The sequence below is a fragment of the Salmo trutta genome, chromosome 10, assembly GCF_901001165.1.
Source record: "Salmo trutta chromosome 10, fSalTru1.1, whole genome shotgun sequence".
In the NCBI taxonomy this organism is placed as follows: domain Eukaryota; kingdom Metazoa; phylum Chordata; class Actinopteri; order Salmoniformes; family Salmonidae; genus Salmo; species Salmo trutta.
Genome location: NC_042966.1, coordinates 8,706,817 through 8,723,522, shown reverse-complemented (window position 1 = coordinate 8,723,522; position 16,706 = coordinate 8,706,817). Strand labels below are relative to the sequence as shown.

The 16,706-nt window shown below is 42.4% G+C and overlaps 2 protein-coding genes across 2 annotated transcripts; one reads left to right on the top strand and one right to left on the bottom strand.

Annotated features, from left to right (window-relative positions):
• Window positions 1-78: 78 nt before the first annotated feature.
• Window positions 79-5,991, bottom strand: LOC115201051 (26S proteasome non-ATPase regulatory subunit 11B). Its single transcript, XM_029764277.1, has 13 exons — window positions 5,825-5,991; window positions 4,886-4,987; window positions 4,403-4,599; window positions 4,163-4,220; window positions 3,623-3,817; window positions 3,117-3,261; window positions 2,942-3,002; window positions 2,766-2,828; window positions 2,466-2,591; window positions 2,340-2,375; window positions 2,117-2,168; window positions 1,844-1,986; window positions 79-1,716 (listed from the first exon to the last, which is right to left on the bottom strand). The coding sequence occupies exons 1-12, from the start codon at window positions 5,913-5,915 to the stop codon at window positions 1,844-1,846; spliced, it is 1,269 nt and encodes a 422-aa protein (XP_029620137.1). The 5' UTR covers window positions 5,916-5,991; the 3' UTR covers window positions 79-1,716.
• A 4,734-nt stretch (window positions 5,992-10,725) lies between these two features.
• LOC115201049 (cyclin-dependent kinase 5 activator 1) lies at window positions 10,726-16,706 on the top strand. The gene is made up of 2 exons (XM_029764276.1): window positions 10,726-11,048; window positions 13,194-16,706. Exon 2 carries the CDS (start codon window positions 13,458-13,460, stop codon window positions 14,364-14,366), a length of 909 nt encoding a protein of 302 aa, XP_029620136.1. The 5' UTR covers window positions 10,726-11,048; window positions 13,194-13,457; the 3' UTR covers window positions 14,367-16,706.

The following is a 16,706-nucleotide window of genomic DNA, read 5'->3' as shown; positions in this document are numbered from 1 at the left end:
CAATGACTACGTTTCATTACACCAACAGGTTCATAAAATATTTACATTGCCTTCTGTAAAAAACAATCCAAAGATGTCATTGAAATTATGGTTTAATGCCCTTTGATGGAACGAGGCTATTTTCCAACACAGGAATAGTTGCCCAACAGGAGAAAAGACAATACACAATGCCAAAGTATTCATAACCCTCCAATTGCAGTTCACAACATGGCAATCCCAGAGTTGACAGGGATTCTTCCCACACATCTTCCCTTTGATTTGACCTTCTTTACTTTCACCCAGTAAGCAACTGGAGACGTTCATTCTTCCCCACCCAGTTGAAGCTACTAGTCCCAGCAGACATTTACTTTGCAGGCCTTCGTCTATTAGACCTTTATTTCTACACTGGCGTCCAAATCAACTGAAGTCACTTGTCTAACAAGGAACACCCAACATCCTACCCAAATTACCTCAGCACAAGAGCACATCAGAGGGCTAAAATGGCCCAATTGAACTTTGCCAGGGTCAGTGATATTTTCCAAGAGGCAGACAAATCCTTAAAAATACAAAAATGTTTATTTCTGAAAATGACAAATGAAAAAAAATCTAAACCATACAAATTGTTGTTTGGTTATTAGCATACCAGGATCTAACAATGGATAATCGGTCACTCGGGATCAGACAGACGCTCAGAGGCAATCAATACATCTCCACTTCTGCACCCCTAAATTATATAAATGTAGCCAAACGTTGAGGCAAAGTAGAGGGACAAAAGAGGCCACTAGTGGTGCGAAATGGCATCCATTCTGCACGATGTACTGTATGAAGGGGACAAAAGTGTCAGATTTATTTTAGTTAAAAACAAAACACAATCCAAATAAAGTGATGTTGACAACCATTTGAAATATCATGAAGGGGAAATTGACTGACTCTTGGCATGAATATGATGAGCACAGCAAGAGTTAGAGGGAGCTATTTTGACTAAATTTAACACAGGTTAGCATTTGTCATAATGAATCTTGTTCTGGAGGCAGCTCTGCAGTGGTCACTAGCAGGCACAGCTAGGCATAAAAATCAGACTTTAAACCCAACCACACTGCTAACCCTAAATTATGACTAAAAAGCTAATTTCTGTTTTCATGAATACCTACAGTATAGCCCCTTTTGACTTCCCAGCTGGCACATCTAAGGGGAAATTGCAGAGTTCTTCCTCCAGGACAAGACTCAAGAGATATGTCAACATGCAAATTTAACTGCTGGGACATCCCAATGTTTAACCTACCTTCAACTAGCTAAAACCCCCATCTGCTTCAGAAAGATATGAACAGAAAGAAATGAAGAAACCACCTTGACCAAAAGCCTTGTCCCGGGCCTGTAAAAGAAGCAGTGTTGGTGGCACTCGATATTGCACCTTTTCCTGTGGCAACGGAGTCAGCTGTAGGCTTTGTAAGCCCAATCTTTATTCTACAGGAGATAAACATGTATTTCTCTTAAACTTTTATTGTGGTTGTACAATATTCCCTGATGGCCTGCTGTGGCCGTTGAGATTTTAACAGAATCCTGAAAGAACATCAAAAAAAATAAAATAATGAGAATTAGAGGGGTGATGGAATTGTCCGTTGAGGGGGAACCGGGAATCCTGTTGACTTTTTTGGTCGCTCTCCCATGTCCCCTCTTTAAAACGTTACTCTGGTCACACACACGCGCCACTGTGCTGCTGTGGTCCCGCCATTTGTTCTGAGGATGAAAAATGCACAAAATCTACAGTAAGCACAGTGGTTTGAAAACTCATCCTTTCCTGTTTGGAAGGATGCAGTGAGTTATGCAATCTGACAGAACATGTGTCGCTCTTGAAGAGCCCCACCTATGTTAGCTTCTTCGCTTTGTTGTAAAGCGAGTCCACAACTTTGCTCATGTTCTGAATAGTCTCCAAGGCCGCTCCATAAGTCTTGTCAACTGGTGGCTCGTCAAATATGATCAAGACGCCCTCGCCTTGGTCAAGGATCCCTATAATGAGTCATACAGGCAATTTAGACTAAATTACATTTCACTGAACAGAAGAAGCCTAATACAATTAGAGGTATGGATACGGTAGTTTATACCAGACATGTACCAAGCAAGTAGACAATTGATTTACCATGAAACTTCTTGTCCAGGATCATCTGTGACAATTTCCTCTCGACATCCGCCTAAGGGTGGGGGGGGAGAACGTATCCACTGATTACTGACAATACATCAAGGCATATAGGATTCATAAGATGTGTGAATATTATATCACAGGACTAAATGCTTGCTGATTTCCCCCCCCCCCCCCTTCTCAAATACCAAAGAAATGAAGGTAGCAAAGCAGAAACCTCTACCTTTGACAGTTTGATGAGACCTGATATGTGTTCAATCTGGAAGAGAAAAACACCATAAAGGATTATATGAGTGGTTAGTTAGAAATCCAACATCAAGCTATATTTACCGTCCCCAGATGTACATACCTGTACTCTGGAGAAGGGTTCGATGACACGGATAAGGTTCCCTTCCAGCAGGTTGTCATACAGCGTGGCCAGGTGGGTTCTGATGATGGGGTCGTCCCTCAACTCTGCTTTGTATTCTGTAAGGGCCTAGAGATGGAGGGGGGGAAATAGGAGGAGAGGGAGAAAAGAAAGAGGCTTAGTGGGGAGGAGAGGGAAGGTGAGACAAGGGAGGATACAAATGGGCCCGTCACAATAGAGGTCCTCAGAAAGACAAAAAAAAAAACCATTGCACCAACAATGAGGGCTAAAGGAATTTGTTACCTTTTCAAAGTCTGCTAATGATCTGTTCTTGCTGGCTTGTGCGACGCATTTCAGTGCATCTGTCTGCAAAGGGAGGTAGAGACTATGGTCAGCCAGGTACCAACCAATTTCAAAACTTGTTACACAATGCAAGTTGAGAAAAACCACCCCCACATGCGCAAATGGCGGGTTCTTACCTGTCGGCCTGCATGCCGCAGGGCCAGTTTACCGCTGATCAGGGACTGCACCTCTTCTGGTCTGAAAGAGACCAGCACCAGAGGGTCAACCAAGTCAGAACACATCAACGCTACCCCAAGCCATACCTGTATGCTTCATATCACTGCGACACAGCTAGGAGGTAGTATCACTTACAGGCTGAGCATGATCTTGCAGAGCAGCATGTATTTGAGACCGGTAATGGCTTTAGGGTGGTCGATGGAGTCGTAGCCCTCAAAGGCCTCAAAGAAGTAGGAGTAGGCAGTCTTCCAGTCTTTCTCCGAAGCTGCGTGGACAATCCCTGCAGGGGAGGAAGCATGGTCAGTCATCCACACTAAGCATGGCACTTCGCCACCTCAACACACAGCTCTTCTTAAATTTGGGTCAGTAAACTAATTCTGGGTGTTACAAATGTGTAAGACATTGACTCACTGAAATCCCTGGTAAATGAATACACAGTGAACATAGGCCATTTTACTGAGGAATTTACAGCTTCATTGATTATTTTATTGGTAGAACAAAAGAGCTCAGAGTGAATTCTATTCTGTTGTATAACATTCTGTTGTTTCTGACAAAATAACAACATAAGCTGCCATTAGTGTTCCTCAATGGCTTAGAAACTGTAGGGGGCTATGGATGGAGGCTCGTTCACTGGGACTGACCTGACATCATGTCCAGGGCGGCTTGCAGCTTGGGGGGACAGTAGATGCCGTTGGCCGTGGTGCGGGCTGAGGTGAGAGCGGCACGAGCCTTGGGCAGGTTGCTGAGCGCGTGGTACGTCTTGCTCTCCTGCAGCTGCACCTCCACCAGCAGCGCCTTGTCATCCATCTTCTTCAGCTCATGGAGCAGCTGGGTGCCTGAACACCAGAGAAACATACTACAATGGTCATATAGTAATTTAGCTGACACTTATCTAAAGTGCCTTCTAGTTAACACATATTTAGTATACCGGTGTGGCTCACAATCTTGGTGTGTTGTGGAATATTAAAGATCAACTCAATGTCATGAGTCTCGACCTGTTTGACAGCTCATTATAAGGCGTCCAGGAGACGGGGTGAATGGGATACTAAGTCATGCTACATAGCTTTGGACACAGCTATGGGTGAACATATCCAATGCTTAGCCCTCCACGCTCAGACAGATGCTGAGCTCATGGAGCAGGGATAATATTGTCAGTCCATAGAGATAGAACTGTTACTCACCAAGCGCCAAGGCCTCCTGGTATCTTTTGGTGTCAAAATAGAGCGAGATCAGACGGGCCTGGGGAGAGGGGAAGAGAAATGTGTCATTGATTGCTATTGAAACACATCATAGTGTAAAAATATGAATGATATCACTCTGGGATGGATGGAGAAATGTGTTGAGAGAGACTAAATTACATATGGTCTTCAAACTAAAGCGTCTACAACAGCTCGTCTTCTAGGTGAAGGGGGTCAGCTTACCTCAAGAGCCTGCCTGAGGAAGGTCCTCTTCTCCACCTTGGCCCACTCGATGCATTCCAGACACAGCTCCACCTCCTGGCCTGTAGCTGCCTCCATGTCTAGGAAGAGGTCCAGCAGGGAGCGGACCAGCCGGGCTGCCTTAGCCTTACTGATGGAGATGAGGAATGGCCGCACAAACTTCAGCAGACCCCCCAACTCTGGGGTAGAGGAATGACCACAGCAGAGATTAGGGCTAAATGAATGACAACAGTAAGCACATCTTGTCTACCCAATAAGCCTATCTATCCAAGGTTGTGTTGTGTCTGTCAAAATAGTGATGTTAGCTTCACAACTGGAAAGAATCTGTTATTGGGTACTACAGAACAGTTAAGCAATGGCACATACAGTGAATCATTGTGCAGTTAATGGATTACACACTCCCAAGTTAGTCTAGTTCAGCAGCCAGGCTAATAGACCAGATATGGTGTTTGTGTCAAGTCTCACCTGCAGCCTGTCCTGTTTTGGCCAGGAGTGACCCCAGCTCCAAGATGCTTTGTTCTTTAACCCGAACGGCTTCTTCATCACTGTCCTGGATATCTCTCCTCACTGTTCGACAAGGAAAATAATGCACAGATTGGCTGTATCTTTTCATACACTGACAATGTATATCTCCTAGTCCTAGCTAACTACTATGTTCCTTGTCTGTCTTAGTTACTGCTTATCTGGGTCTACTAGGGTTGCAAGTCAACAGCTAACTGGGGCCCTGTGACTAATGCAATTTGATGACAACTACAACACAGGGAATAGCATGCTACAAAGCTAGCTACAGAACTGTCAACAACAGTTTGGTAGTTAATTAGCTACCTAACGATAGCTAATGAAGAAAAGTGGATTTGATCTCACTGGTCATTTGGCAACGTAAGCAAGCTAACGTAGTAACTCATTTTAGAGCGTCTAACAGTAGCTACATTGTCTACACCAAAATTACATACCTAACTAAGACTAATTCAATGATCAAGTTCATTGAAGTAGCTAGTTAGCTAACTGGTTACTATAGTTGGCTAACTAGCTTTTATTACAAGGCTAGCTAGCCAGCCAACAACACTAGCTAGCTACCTAACGTTAACTAGCGACTTTGAATTGTATTGTGAAAACTGTTAGTTACAAAACATGTTGCATAAAAACATAATAAGTAGCAAGCTAACGTCTTTGCAGTCAGTCTGGGCTTTCCAGATCATCATGGCCTACTACAGCTAGCTAGTCATCCAACGACCACCTTGCTAGCTATCTAGCAAGCAACCCAACGATTCCACAGTGAGTCAGCACCGCACACAAACCGGCTCTTGTCAGTGTATAAAACGGACTTTGCGGTGACTTAAATCGTGCATAAATACAACAACAATACGAGTCGTTCTCGTCTAAACGCCCACAATCATTACTTACCGATAGAATGTAGAATATCAATAGAGGCGTTACGATCCGTGCTAATGAGAGACTGAGCTCTCTGAAACTCAACCACTGCCGCAGCCGCCATCTTAGCTAGCTAGCTACCGATTCAAAAGCTGCCTGCCTACAACAATCAACAGTGCCATAAGGAAATACGTAAAGGACTACGCAGCTACATCACCAGAGAGGGAGCCAAATATACGTTCTGGGGATTGTAGTTCAGTATTTATAGTAAACAGTAGATTATATTTTGCTGTGCTGACTCACCCAATCAAATAAATTGTAGGAGCAGAATGTCATGACAATTTCACTCGGCATTTAGTGTAGGCCTACACAGTTGTGTTGCGAGGGTACGCTATACACTCATTTCTTAATCCCAATTTTGGCTGCTAGACAATGAAAGAAAATTGAAAGAAAACTAATAGAAAAGGAAAACGCATATGAGGATGTCTATAAATAATTGCGTCCAAGTTTCTATGGTGGAATTTGGGCTATAGGCTACTTTGAAGCAAGGTAAGACATGCCTCATAATCAGTGGTGTAAAGTACTTAAGTAAAAATACTTAAAGTACTACTTAAGTCATTTTTGGGGGGTATCTGTACTTTACTTTATTTTATATTTTGGACAATTTTTACTTTTACTTCACTACATTCCTAAAGAAAATAATGTACTTTTTACTCCATACATTTCTCCTGACTCCCAAAAGTACTCGTTATATTTTGAATGTCTAGCAAGACAGGAAAATTGTCAAATTCATGCACTTATCAAGAGAAAATCCCTGGTCATCTGGCGGACTCACTAAACACAAATGCTTTGTTTGTAAATTATGTCTGAGTGTTGGAGTGTGCCCCTGGCTATCCTTAAATAAAAAAGGAAATTGTGCCTTCTGGTTTGCTTAATTAACACCCAGAAAAGGCTACTCTCGATGTTATCCTCACAAATAATCCTGATAGGTATCAGTCTGGTGTTTTCTGTAAAGACCTTAGTGATCACTGTTTTACAGCCTGCATTCGTAATGGCTGCTCAGTGAAACGACCTGTCCTGATTTGTCATAGAAGCTTGCTAAAAAACTTTAATGAGTAAGCCTTCCTTCATGAACTGGCCTCTGTAAAATCTTATCGAATTAGCTTGATCCCCTCTTTCGAAGACGCTTGGACCTTCTTTTTTGATATTTTCAGTGGTATTGTTAAACACGCCCTCATAAAGAACATGAGAATTAAAAAACAGGTTCAGCCCCTGGTTCGACCGTGATTTTGCAGAGTTACTCCACCTCAAGCATTGCATTTGGCGAAAGGCTCAGTACACGCATACTCAGGCTGACTGGCTCTCGTTTAGGCAAATGAGAAATAAGTGCACTCAGGCTATCTGGAAGGCCAAAGTTAGTTACTTTAAGGATTAGTTCTCTCTCTCTCTCTGGGTCTAACCCCAAGAAGTTATGGAAAACGGTTAAAGACCTGGAGAATAACCCTCCTCCTCACATCTGCCCATGTCCCTTAATTTGATGTGGTTGTTACTGACAAGAAGCACATGGCTGAGCTCTTTAATCACCACTTCGTTAAGTCAGGATTCCTATTTGACTCAGCCATGTCTCCTTGCCCATCCAACATTTCCTCATCTCTCACTCCTTCTAATGCGACTATCCCCGATGCTTCTCCCTCTTTTCCCCCTGCCCCGCTACAAAGTTTCTCCCTGCAGGCAGTCACTGAGTCTGAGGTGCTAAAGAAGCTCCTGAAACTTGACCCCAAAAAACATCTGGGTTAGATGGTTTAGACCCTTTCTTCTTGAAGGTTGCTGCCTCTATCATCGCCAAGCCTATCTCTGACCTTTTTAACCTGTGTCTTCTCTCTGGGGAGCTTCCCATTGCTTGGAAGGCAGCGACGGTGTGTCCTTTATTTAAAGGGGGAGATCAAGCTGATCCTAACTGTTATAGGCCTATTTTTATTTTGCCCTGTTTATCAAAAGTGTTGGAATAACTTGTCAATAATCAACTGACTGGCTATCTTGATGTCTATAGTATTCTCTCTGGTATGCAATCTGGTTTCTGCTCAGGTTATGGGTGTGCCACTGCAACCTTAAAGGTCCTCAACGATGTCGCCATTGCCCTTGATTCTAAGCAATGTTGTGCTGCTGTTTTTATTGACTTGGCCAAAGATTTTGATACGGTAGACCATTCCATTCTTGTGGGAGTATTGTAAGGAGTATTGGTGTCTCTGAGGGGTCTTTGAACTGGTTTGCTAACTACCTCTCAAAGAGTGCAGTATAAAGTCAGAAAATCTGCTGTCTCAGCCACTGCATGTCACCAAGGAAGTACCCCAAGGCTCGATCCTAAGCGCCACGTTATGCTCAATTTACATCAACAACATAGCTCAGGCAGTAGGAAGCGCTCTCATCCATTTATATGCAGATGATAGTCTTATACTCAGCTGGCCCCTCCCTGGATTTTGTGTTAAATGCTCTTCAACAAAGCTTTCTTAGTGTCCAACAAGCTTTCTCTACCCTTAACCTTGCTCTGAACATCTCCAAAACAAATGTCATGTGGTTTGGTAAGAAGAATGCCACTCTCCCCACAGGTGTGGTTACTACCTCCTGAGGGTTTAGGGCTTGAGATAGTCACCTCATATAAGTACTTGGGAGTATGGCTAGACGGTACACTGTCCTTCTCTCAGCACATATCACATCTGCAGGCTAAAGTTAAATCTAGACATGGTTTCCTCTATCGTAATCTCACCTCTTTCACCCCAGCTGCCAAACTAACCCTGATTCAGATGATCATCCTACCCATGTTAGATTATGCAGACATAATTTATAAGGTAAGGGTGCACTCGAGCGGCTAGATATTCTTTACCATTCGGCCAACAGATTTGCCACCAACGCTTCTTATAGGACACATCACTGCGCTCTATACTCCTCTGTAAACTGGTCATCTCTGTATACCCGTCGCAAGACCCACTGGTTGATGTTTATTTATAAAACCCTCTTAGGCCTCACTCCCCCCTATCTGAGATATCTACTGCAGCCCTCATCCTCCACATACAACACCCGTTCTGCCAGTCACATTCTGTTAAAGGTCCCCAAAGCACACACATCCCTGGGTCGCTCCTCTTTTCAGTTCGCTGCAGATAGCAACTAGAACGAGCTGCAACAAACACTCAAACTGGACCGTTTTATCTCCATCTCTTCATTCAAAGACTCAATCATTGACAGCCTTACTGACAGTTGTGGCTGCTTTGCATGATGTATTGTTGTCTCTACCTTCTTGCCCTTTGTGCTGTTGTCTGTGCTGTTGTCTGTGCCCAATAATGTTTGTACCATGTTTTGTGCTGCTACCATGTTGTGTTGCTACCATGTTGTTGTGATGTTGTGTTGCTGCCTTGCTGTGTTGTTGTCTTAGGTCTCTCTTTATGTGGTGTTGTGTTGTCTCTCTTGTCGTGATGTGTGTTTTGTCCTATATTTATTTTTTGTTTATATTTTTAATCCTAGCCCCTGTCCCCGCAGGAGGCCTTTTGCCTTTTGGTAGATAAGAATTTGACTTCCCTGACTTGCCTAGTTAAATACTGTAAATTATTAGATTAAAACATCTATATATTTAAATAAGGAATTTGAAATTATTATTTTACTTTTAACACCTAAGTATTTTTTAGCAATTACATTTACTTTTGATACTTAAGTGTATTTAAAACCAAATACTTTTTTACTTTTACTCAAGTAGTATTTTACTAGGTGACTTTATAATAATATGAAGTAAAATGTACAGGTTTCAAACAGGAAAAATATAGCCTTGCTAAGCTAATGATGGGCCTAACCATCTTCTGGTAGATGGAAAGGCTTTCCCAAAAACCTTCTCAATTAAATGTTAACTAGCGACAAAGTAGCCTATACCTACCTGGCAGAATGATATCATGATTATTTGCATCAATCCAGTGGCCATTTGTTTTGCAAACTCCTTCTCATGTGCTACAGAAATACCACTACAACAGTACTTGGTGCCTGCTCACTTGAATTAAGGGGTAACTAAACTCAAAAATAGAAATTTCTTTGGGGCTTTTTTCCCGGTTTTTTTTCTTCCCCCAGATCTCAAAAGTGATCTCCTGGTGTGTTTAAAGCATTGTTATCGATTTAGAACATCACATTTGGTTGTTCTTCTATTAAAAAGGTGTGACTTTGAGAGTGAAAATCTGGAAAAAACTGAAAACTGAATTTGACACAGCCTACACAGCCTACTCAGCACTTGCCCAGTACAGCTTTGGTTGGCCTGACTGTGAAAGACCAATTTCAGAGTGTATGTCACTATTCTCAAGTAATTTTTCACACAGGGCGCCTTTCCTTTGCGGGGTGGGCCATTTGAGAAATTTCTGGCAACATTGGAGTACACCCCCTTCTCCAGGCACCACTACACCACTGGGCCTACACAATTTAATTCAAAGTGGTCTGTTCATGGAAAAAAAGTGAAAAGGAGATGAATATACCCTTACTAGGTCTGAACAATGATAAGTTGGACACTCTTAAAACGAGATGGTGCATCTCAAGAGATTTCATCCTGCAAAATGTCAAATAAAAATGTGTTGCTGCCTTGCTATATCAGGCTATCCCTACATTTAGATTTATGCGACTCATTTTGACAACCTAGATGTGATCTAAAATGTAGGTTATTGATAAATAAAAATAGCTTTCATAACTGTGGATATTTATTTATTTATTGGCTACTTTTCTTGTGTAATTAAAACAGCTGGGCTACATGCTAAAATCCATTCACTGTTTTTCAAGAAATGGATTTGAGTATTGAGCGCATTGTGCAGCTTTGTTGTGATTGGACGGAGTTGCAAATTACAGCACCACGGACAGAGCTCGGCCACTGCCTTTCTCCCTTTTTACACCAGGGAGCCAGTGGGAGTGCACTGCAACCCTTGAAAGCGCATCTCGCGGTGAGGACCAATAGCACATCTTCATATCAACATCCATTCCACAGTTGCCTACCATCGGCTGCGCACCAGAGACGGGCGATAACTAGGATGCGTCAAGGCGCGCGGATGCTTTTGCTTGATTAATGCCTTTTCTTTCCTTGGATTGTACTGTGTTATGTTTTTTTATCTGCATTTTCCAAGATGGTTTATGAGCTTTCACCTTGATGTGCACAATATCAAATGAATTGGCTGCTACTGTTTAGGAAGCCATCACTGCAGTGCCATTATTTTTTCATTTACTGGAGGACAACTATCACAGTGTAAGTAATGATTGTATAATTTATCTAATATTGTAGCCTATTTCGAATGATAACCTACTGAATTATAAATGGTAAACATCAAAATGTGAGAATAGGCAACATCACTTGGGAAAATAGGCTAAACTGCTAGATTTTGAAGTATCCTATATTTATTTTCATGAGGCTACCCCTATGCACCATAATGAGGAGTCAAGTCAAAATGGTTTGTTGGAATTCCATATTACTCAGCGTCGAGTTTGCGCCTTTATTAGGACGCAGACGCTCGATTTCAGAACCATGGACAGCAGCCTATCTACACAACCACATGTAACAGCCTTGAAACCAAAGCTTGCAGCTAGACAAACTGTCTTTATATTTCAATTAACAAGTAAAATAGCCAAACATATTTGGGATTTTCTGACAAATCGACTAGCCTGCTTGAAATCTGCTTGAAATCTTTGAGTCTCAATCACTTTTTTGTTGTTGTTTTGGTTATGGCTTAATCTTATCTCATTGAAATGTTTCTCAGCGCACATGACTCCTTAGCAATATACTATTATTATTAGGCTAGCCAATAGATGCAAAAGTTATGAAACAGTGCATAGCAATAATTCGTTTATATCATTTTACAAACATCGCTTTCAATTTTCAATGATTTCGTAGCCTATAGCAAATGTGACCTTCACATAAAGGTGTTTACATTTCAGGCTTCCATTTTAAAAGAAGGTACTACTGTATGAGTATGGTTACATCCATCATTCGTTAGGCTTCGATCGAATTAAAGCATGGCCATGTATAATTCAAGAGGAATTGGATGTGTAGAGACCGACATAAAAGTTGAATAAATTGGACGGTTGTTTGATTTCTTTTATTAAAGGCATAGGGGCCCTTCGGATGTGTTTACTTTGGTTTACCATGAGGATAGTCGACAAGCAAGCAGTGTAGTTGCTAATCCAACTTGTTGTTATTTGCTGTCAGAACTGCTGAGTGCTTTGAAGGCACCATAATATTCGAGGGTACATGCCTAGATTCACCCGTCTGTTTTTCATTTACCAAGTCAAAACAATACAGCTAATTAGATCATTCAAACTGGACCACCGAGCACTTGTCGATATAAACTCTACTGTATACACCAGGCGTATTCCACCGAGGGCCCGCTGCCCGCTAAGGGTCATATTGTTTTTATGAATATCTCTATCAACAACAGAATAAACACATTTTGAATTACATATCTATAGTAGAAAATAGTAAAATATCTTCTAATGATTTCTTTATTTCTCAAATCCTAATATTGAGCAAATGACACTTACTGGAGTATCTGACATAGGCTTTGAAAAAGCACCAGCGATTAAGCTTCCAGTGCCAGAGGTGTCATGCCCATAGGGGGCACAGGGGCACATGCCCCCTCAGATTTGTCCTGTTTTTAAAATGTTCAGATGTAAAATTCATTACTAAATTAAATTACTAGAATTAGGCATAATTATTATGGCTCTAGATTGCAGGAAAAAGTTGTTTCAGGTGTTTAAAAAAAAATCTGAATTCTCCAATCACCCCCTATTCTAGCTAATAGGCTATGTTAGAGTTTACACTTCCTCTTCCAATTATGTGGGTAAGTCTATTAATTTCAAAATGTGGATTACTTCTCCTTGCCATTATCATTTACCTGATAAGACGTGATTATTTATTTATTTGCTAACGTATTATGGGGGTCCCTGGGTTGCCGGTTTGCCTGGGAGGGGGTCCATGCTTATGAAAGCATATCTGAATGTTATGGAAATTCCTGTGAATTATTAGAGCCAACCAAGATATCTCAACACAATAGCCTTCACGGCATCGCATTTTATGACATAGATTAAGGACGACACAGACAGTCGATTTCAGGACCTTGGACAGCAGCCGACGTACACAACCAAAACAGAATGTAGCCAAACAATGCTTGCAGCCAAATAATCCATAATTATCTTCAATTAGCAAGGAAATATTGAAATATCTTTGCATTTATTTATAATTATCACAATCAAGATAGGCCTATTTCATTCTCAACATCAAATACATTGTATATTGCTCACATTTATGAACACACAATGAAAGTGGTAAAATGTAGATAATAGCTACTGAAGCCATGCATTTAATTTAGCTAACATTGAACCATTTTGTTTTCCACAGGCAATTTTCACCTAGCTGAGAAGGAGAGCCAAGTGCACAGAGAGAATCTGCTCAGACCGACTCCTGATCCATCCAGTACGTACCTTCCTGTCAGTACTATAAGGACCTACCGTGGCATTAGATGCCTGAGAGGAACTGACGCTTGTAGCCAGGGTCTCCCAGCTCAGAAGCATTGAGATCCTCAGGACCTCCCGCCGTTCTCTCTGGTCGGTCATCCACTAACCCAGAGAGGCTAACGCCCCTGGATATTGCTACTCAGTCACCATGGGAACCGTGCTGTCTCTCTCGCCCAGCTACAGGAAGGCGGCCCTCTTCGAAGATGGGCCAGCCACAGTGGGCCACTACGCGGCCGTTCAAAACAGCAAGAACGCCAAAGACAAGAACCTGAAGCGTCACTCGCTCATCAACGTTCTGCCATGGAAGCGGATCGTGGCTGTGTCGGCCAAGAAAAAAAGCTCAAAGAAGGTGCAGCCCAACGCCACTTACCAGAACAATGTAACCCATCTCAACAACGAGAACCTGAAGAAGTCTCAGTCCTGCGCCAACCTGTCCACCTTCGCTCAGGACCAGAGCACCCCGACCCCCGTCAAGAGCTCCAACAATGCCGCCTCGTCAGTCAAGAAGGCCCCGCTGACCAACTCTAATGCAGCCCCCGGCACGCCCAAGAGGGTTATCGTCCAGGCCTCCACCAGCGAGCTCCTGCGCTGCCTGGGTGAGTTCCTGTGCCGGCGCTGCTACCGACTGAAACACCTGCCCCCCACTGACCCGGTGTTGTGGCTGCGGAGCGTGGACCGCTCGCTGCTTCTTCAGGGTTGGCAAGATCAGGGGTTCATCACCCCGGCCAACGTGGTGTTTGTCTACATGCTGTGCCGCGACGTGGTCTCCTCCGAGGTGGCCAACGAGCACGAGTTGCAGGCCGTGCTGCTAACCTGCCTTTACCTGTCCTACTCATACATGGGCAATGAAATCTCCTACCCGCTTAAGCCCTTCCTGGTGGAGAGCTCCAAGGAGACCTTCTGGGACCGCTGCCTGTCCATAATCAACCTGATGAGCGCTAAGATGCTCCAGATCAACTCGGACCCGCACTATTTCACCCAGGTGTTTGCCGACCTAAAGAACGAAAGCCAGAAGGAGGAGGAGAGGAACCGCTTGCTCATTGGTCTGGACCGGTGAGGGTCCCGGGGCTCAGGGAAGGGGAGGAAAACCAGGGGAGGAGAGGGAAACCAGGGGAGAGGAGGGGCCTACTCCAGTTTGCTATTTAAAAATGGGGGAGGGGGATTGGTTGAGGGAGTAGGAAGAGGGGAGTGGGGAAGCTTTGATGGGAAGATATTCATTTTTAGGGTTAATTTGGCTCAGATATAGCCAAAAAGTTTTAGATTATAAGCATGTTTGAGAGCTAACAGTACAACAGTTCACTGAAAGAGGGACATAGGAGCACAGTTTGATGAAAAAAAACTACTACATTTTATGGTAAAAATCCTATTTATCTCAAGTTTTCTGAAGACCAAACTAATATTTTTCGAAGGAAAGAGAATTGCATTTTCACTTCACTTTTGACACCTAACAAAAATGCCAGACTCGGGTACATTCTCTGCTTACGTACACGTATAAATACATTGAAAAATACAAAACCGACAATGGAAAAAAACAAACAATAGAAAAGGAACACAAATCTACAGCTATGAATGTGGAGAGGACTGAGGCTGCAGCACCCTACCAACCACCTGCTGTTTGTTCTGACTGTCTGAGATGCACTGCCTACAACAGGATGGTAAAGGACCCTTGCGTGACTGGGCTAGTGTTCACATCAACAGACAAGCTGCAACGCTGGCTCTTTAGACTGCGAAGTGAAAACCCATGTACCCCCACTGCAAGGAAGGATATGGACTCGACAGTTCTGCTGCAGTGCAAACAGTATCTGATCTGAATGGAAAAGTGGGGGCACGGAACCTGGATTCATGTTGGTGTGGCTTTATTGTTTGTGACTTGGCGAGAGGGGTTTGGTGGAGAAAGATTGTTTCAGAAGGACTTGACAACAGACATGAATTGCATTGTGGGCTTTTTTTTTACCAGAAGACAATAGGACATGAGGAAATACAACATCAAACACAAGGCTTGATTATCACACTACGTGTTAAGACCTACTTTATTTTCATCTCAGAAAAAAAAACCTCTTCAAATGCTCAAGCCCAGGGTGGCTTATTTATTGATTTTCTTAAAAAGCTTTTAATTTTTACTTAGAAATAATAAACTAATGCACGTGTGCCATGCAATTTTTCTTGAATTTCCGAGGACAATAATTACTTTACTTTTTTCCATTTGATCTGTAATTAAACCAACTGCATCTGCATTAGAGAATGCTGTGAGAAAAGTGAAAACTAGTTTATTTAGCTATGCTTGCTAAAATAGGCTATTTGTTTACCAAGGAATAATTTTGTATTTTTGTCTAAAGGTTGTATCTAAAAACACTTTGGGATGAAGGTCCATATTCTGCTACAAGACATTTAGCTTTAACAAATGTTTAGCTAGTGCCATATCTTTGATGAAAATCCTGTAGGTCTGAAAACACATCAAAGATGTCCCACATGTTGAGTGATTGGGTGGATTTCCATCTAATAACTCATTGAAACTTAATTTATCTGTTATCTTGCCACATCCCTTGTAATCAAAAGATCACGAATGAATGATAAATTGGTCTGTTTAAAAGAACCGGATATGAAAGAACGGGTTTTGTGAGTAACTGGTGAGCTTATCTTTGGTGGGAATGAAGATTGATGGTCGTTGCAAATGAATGTTGCAGGGAATAAGCTATAGATTGACCCTAGATTAAAAACCAATAAAAAGTCTGACCATCGCCAAAGTAACTACCACATCAGAGAGACCTTGAGTAAAGACGAAGACCCTAGAACCCTAGACACAGAGCAATCTCAAACCCAACACACCACCCAGCTCCACATATCAACAAGACAACATAACCATCAGCCAATGGCAGGCCACTTCACTCAGAACCACTAAGTGACACATCAGAGAATGTGACAGGTAGTCTCCCCTGGAATAATCTCTCAATGCCAATATTAATCAAATCTAAGACCATTTTTTTCAGCTGGGGAGGAGATGAGATTAGGTTATACTGTAGGTTATATCCAAGTTGACCTCCATGGAGATAATCAGGGTTTCAAATCAGCTGAAGCCACTCCGAGAAATGGATGAGCATAGAGGGCAATAGGAACACCATGACAGCCATGACTACATCTACGTGAGAGCAAATGGAGCAGTCAAGGTACATGGCTATCATTTCCATTGAATAACTGTAAAGGCTAGAAACTGGTAGAATGATAGCACCTCCATCTCCAATAACTAATACGAAAGGGAGGTGGTAGGTGTTTCTGTCAACCACTGCTACAGTATATGTTGTAAGAGAGAAGTGGAATTGAATCCACAGTTTTAACAGGAATAAGTTGTCAATAGTATACATATACTAAACTGGACCTTGGGGATTTTTTTTTTTTTAAA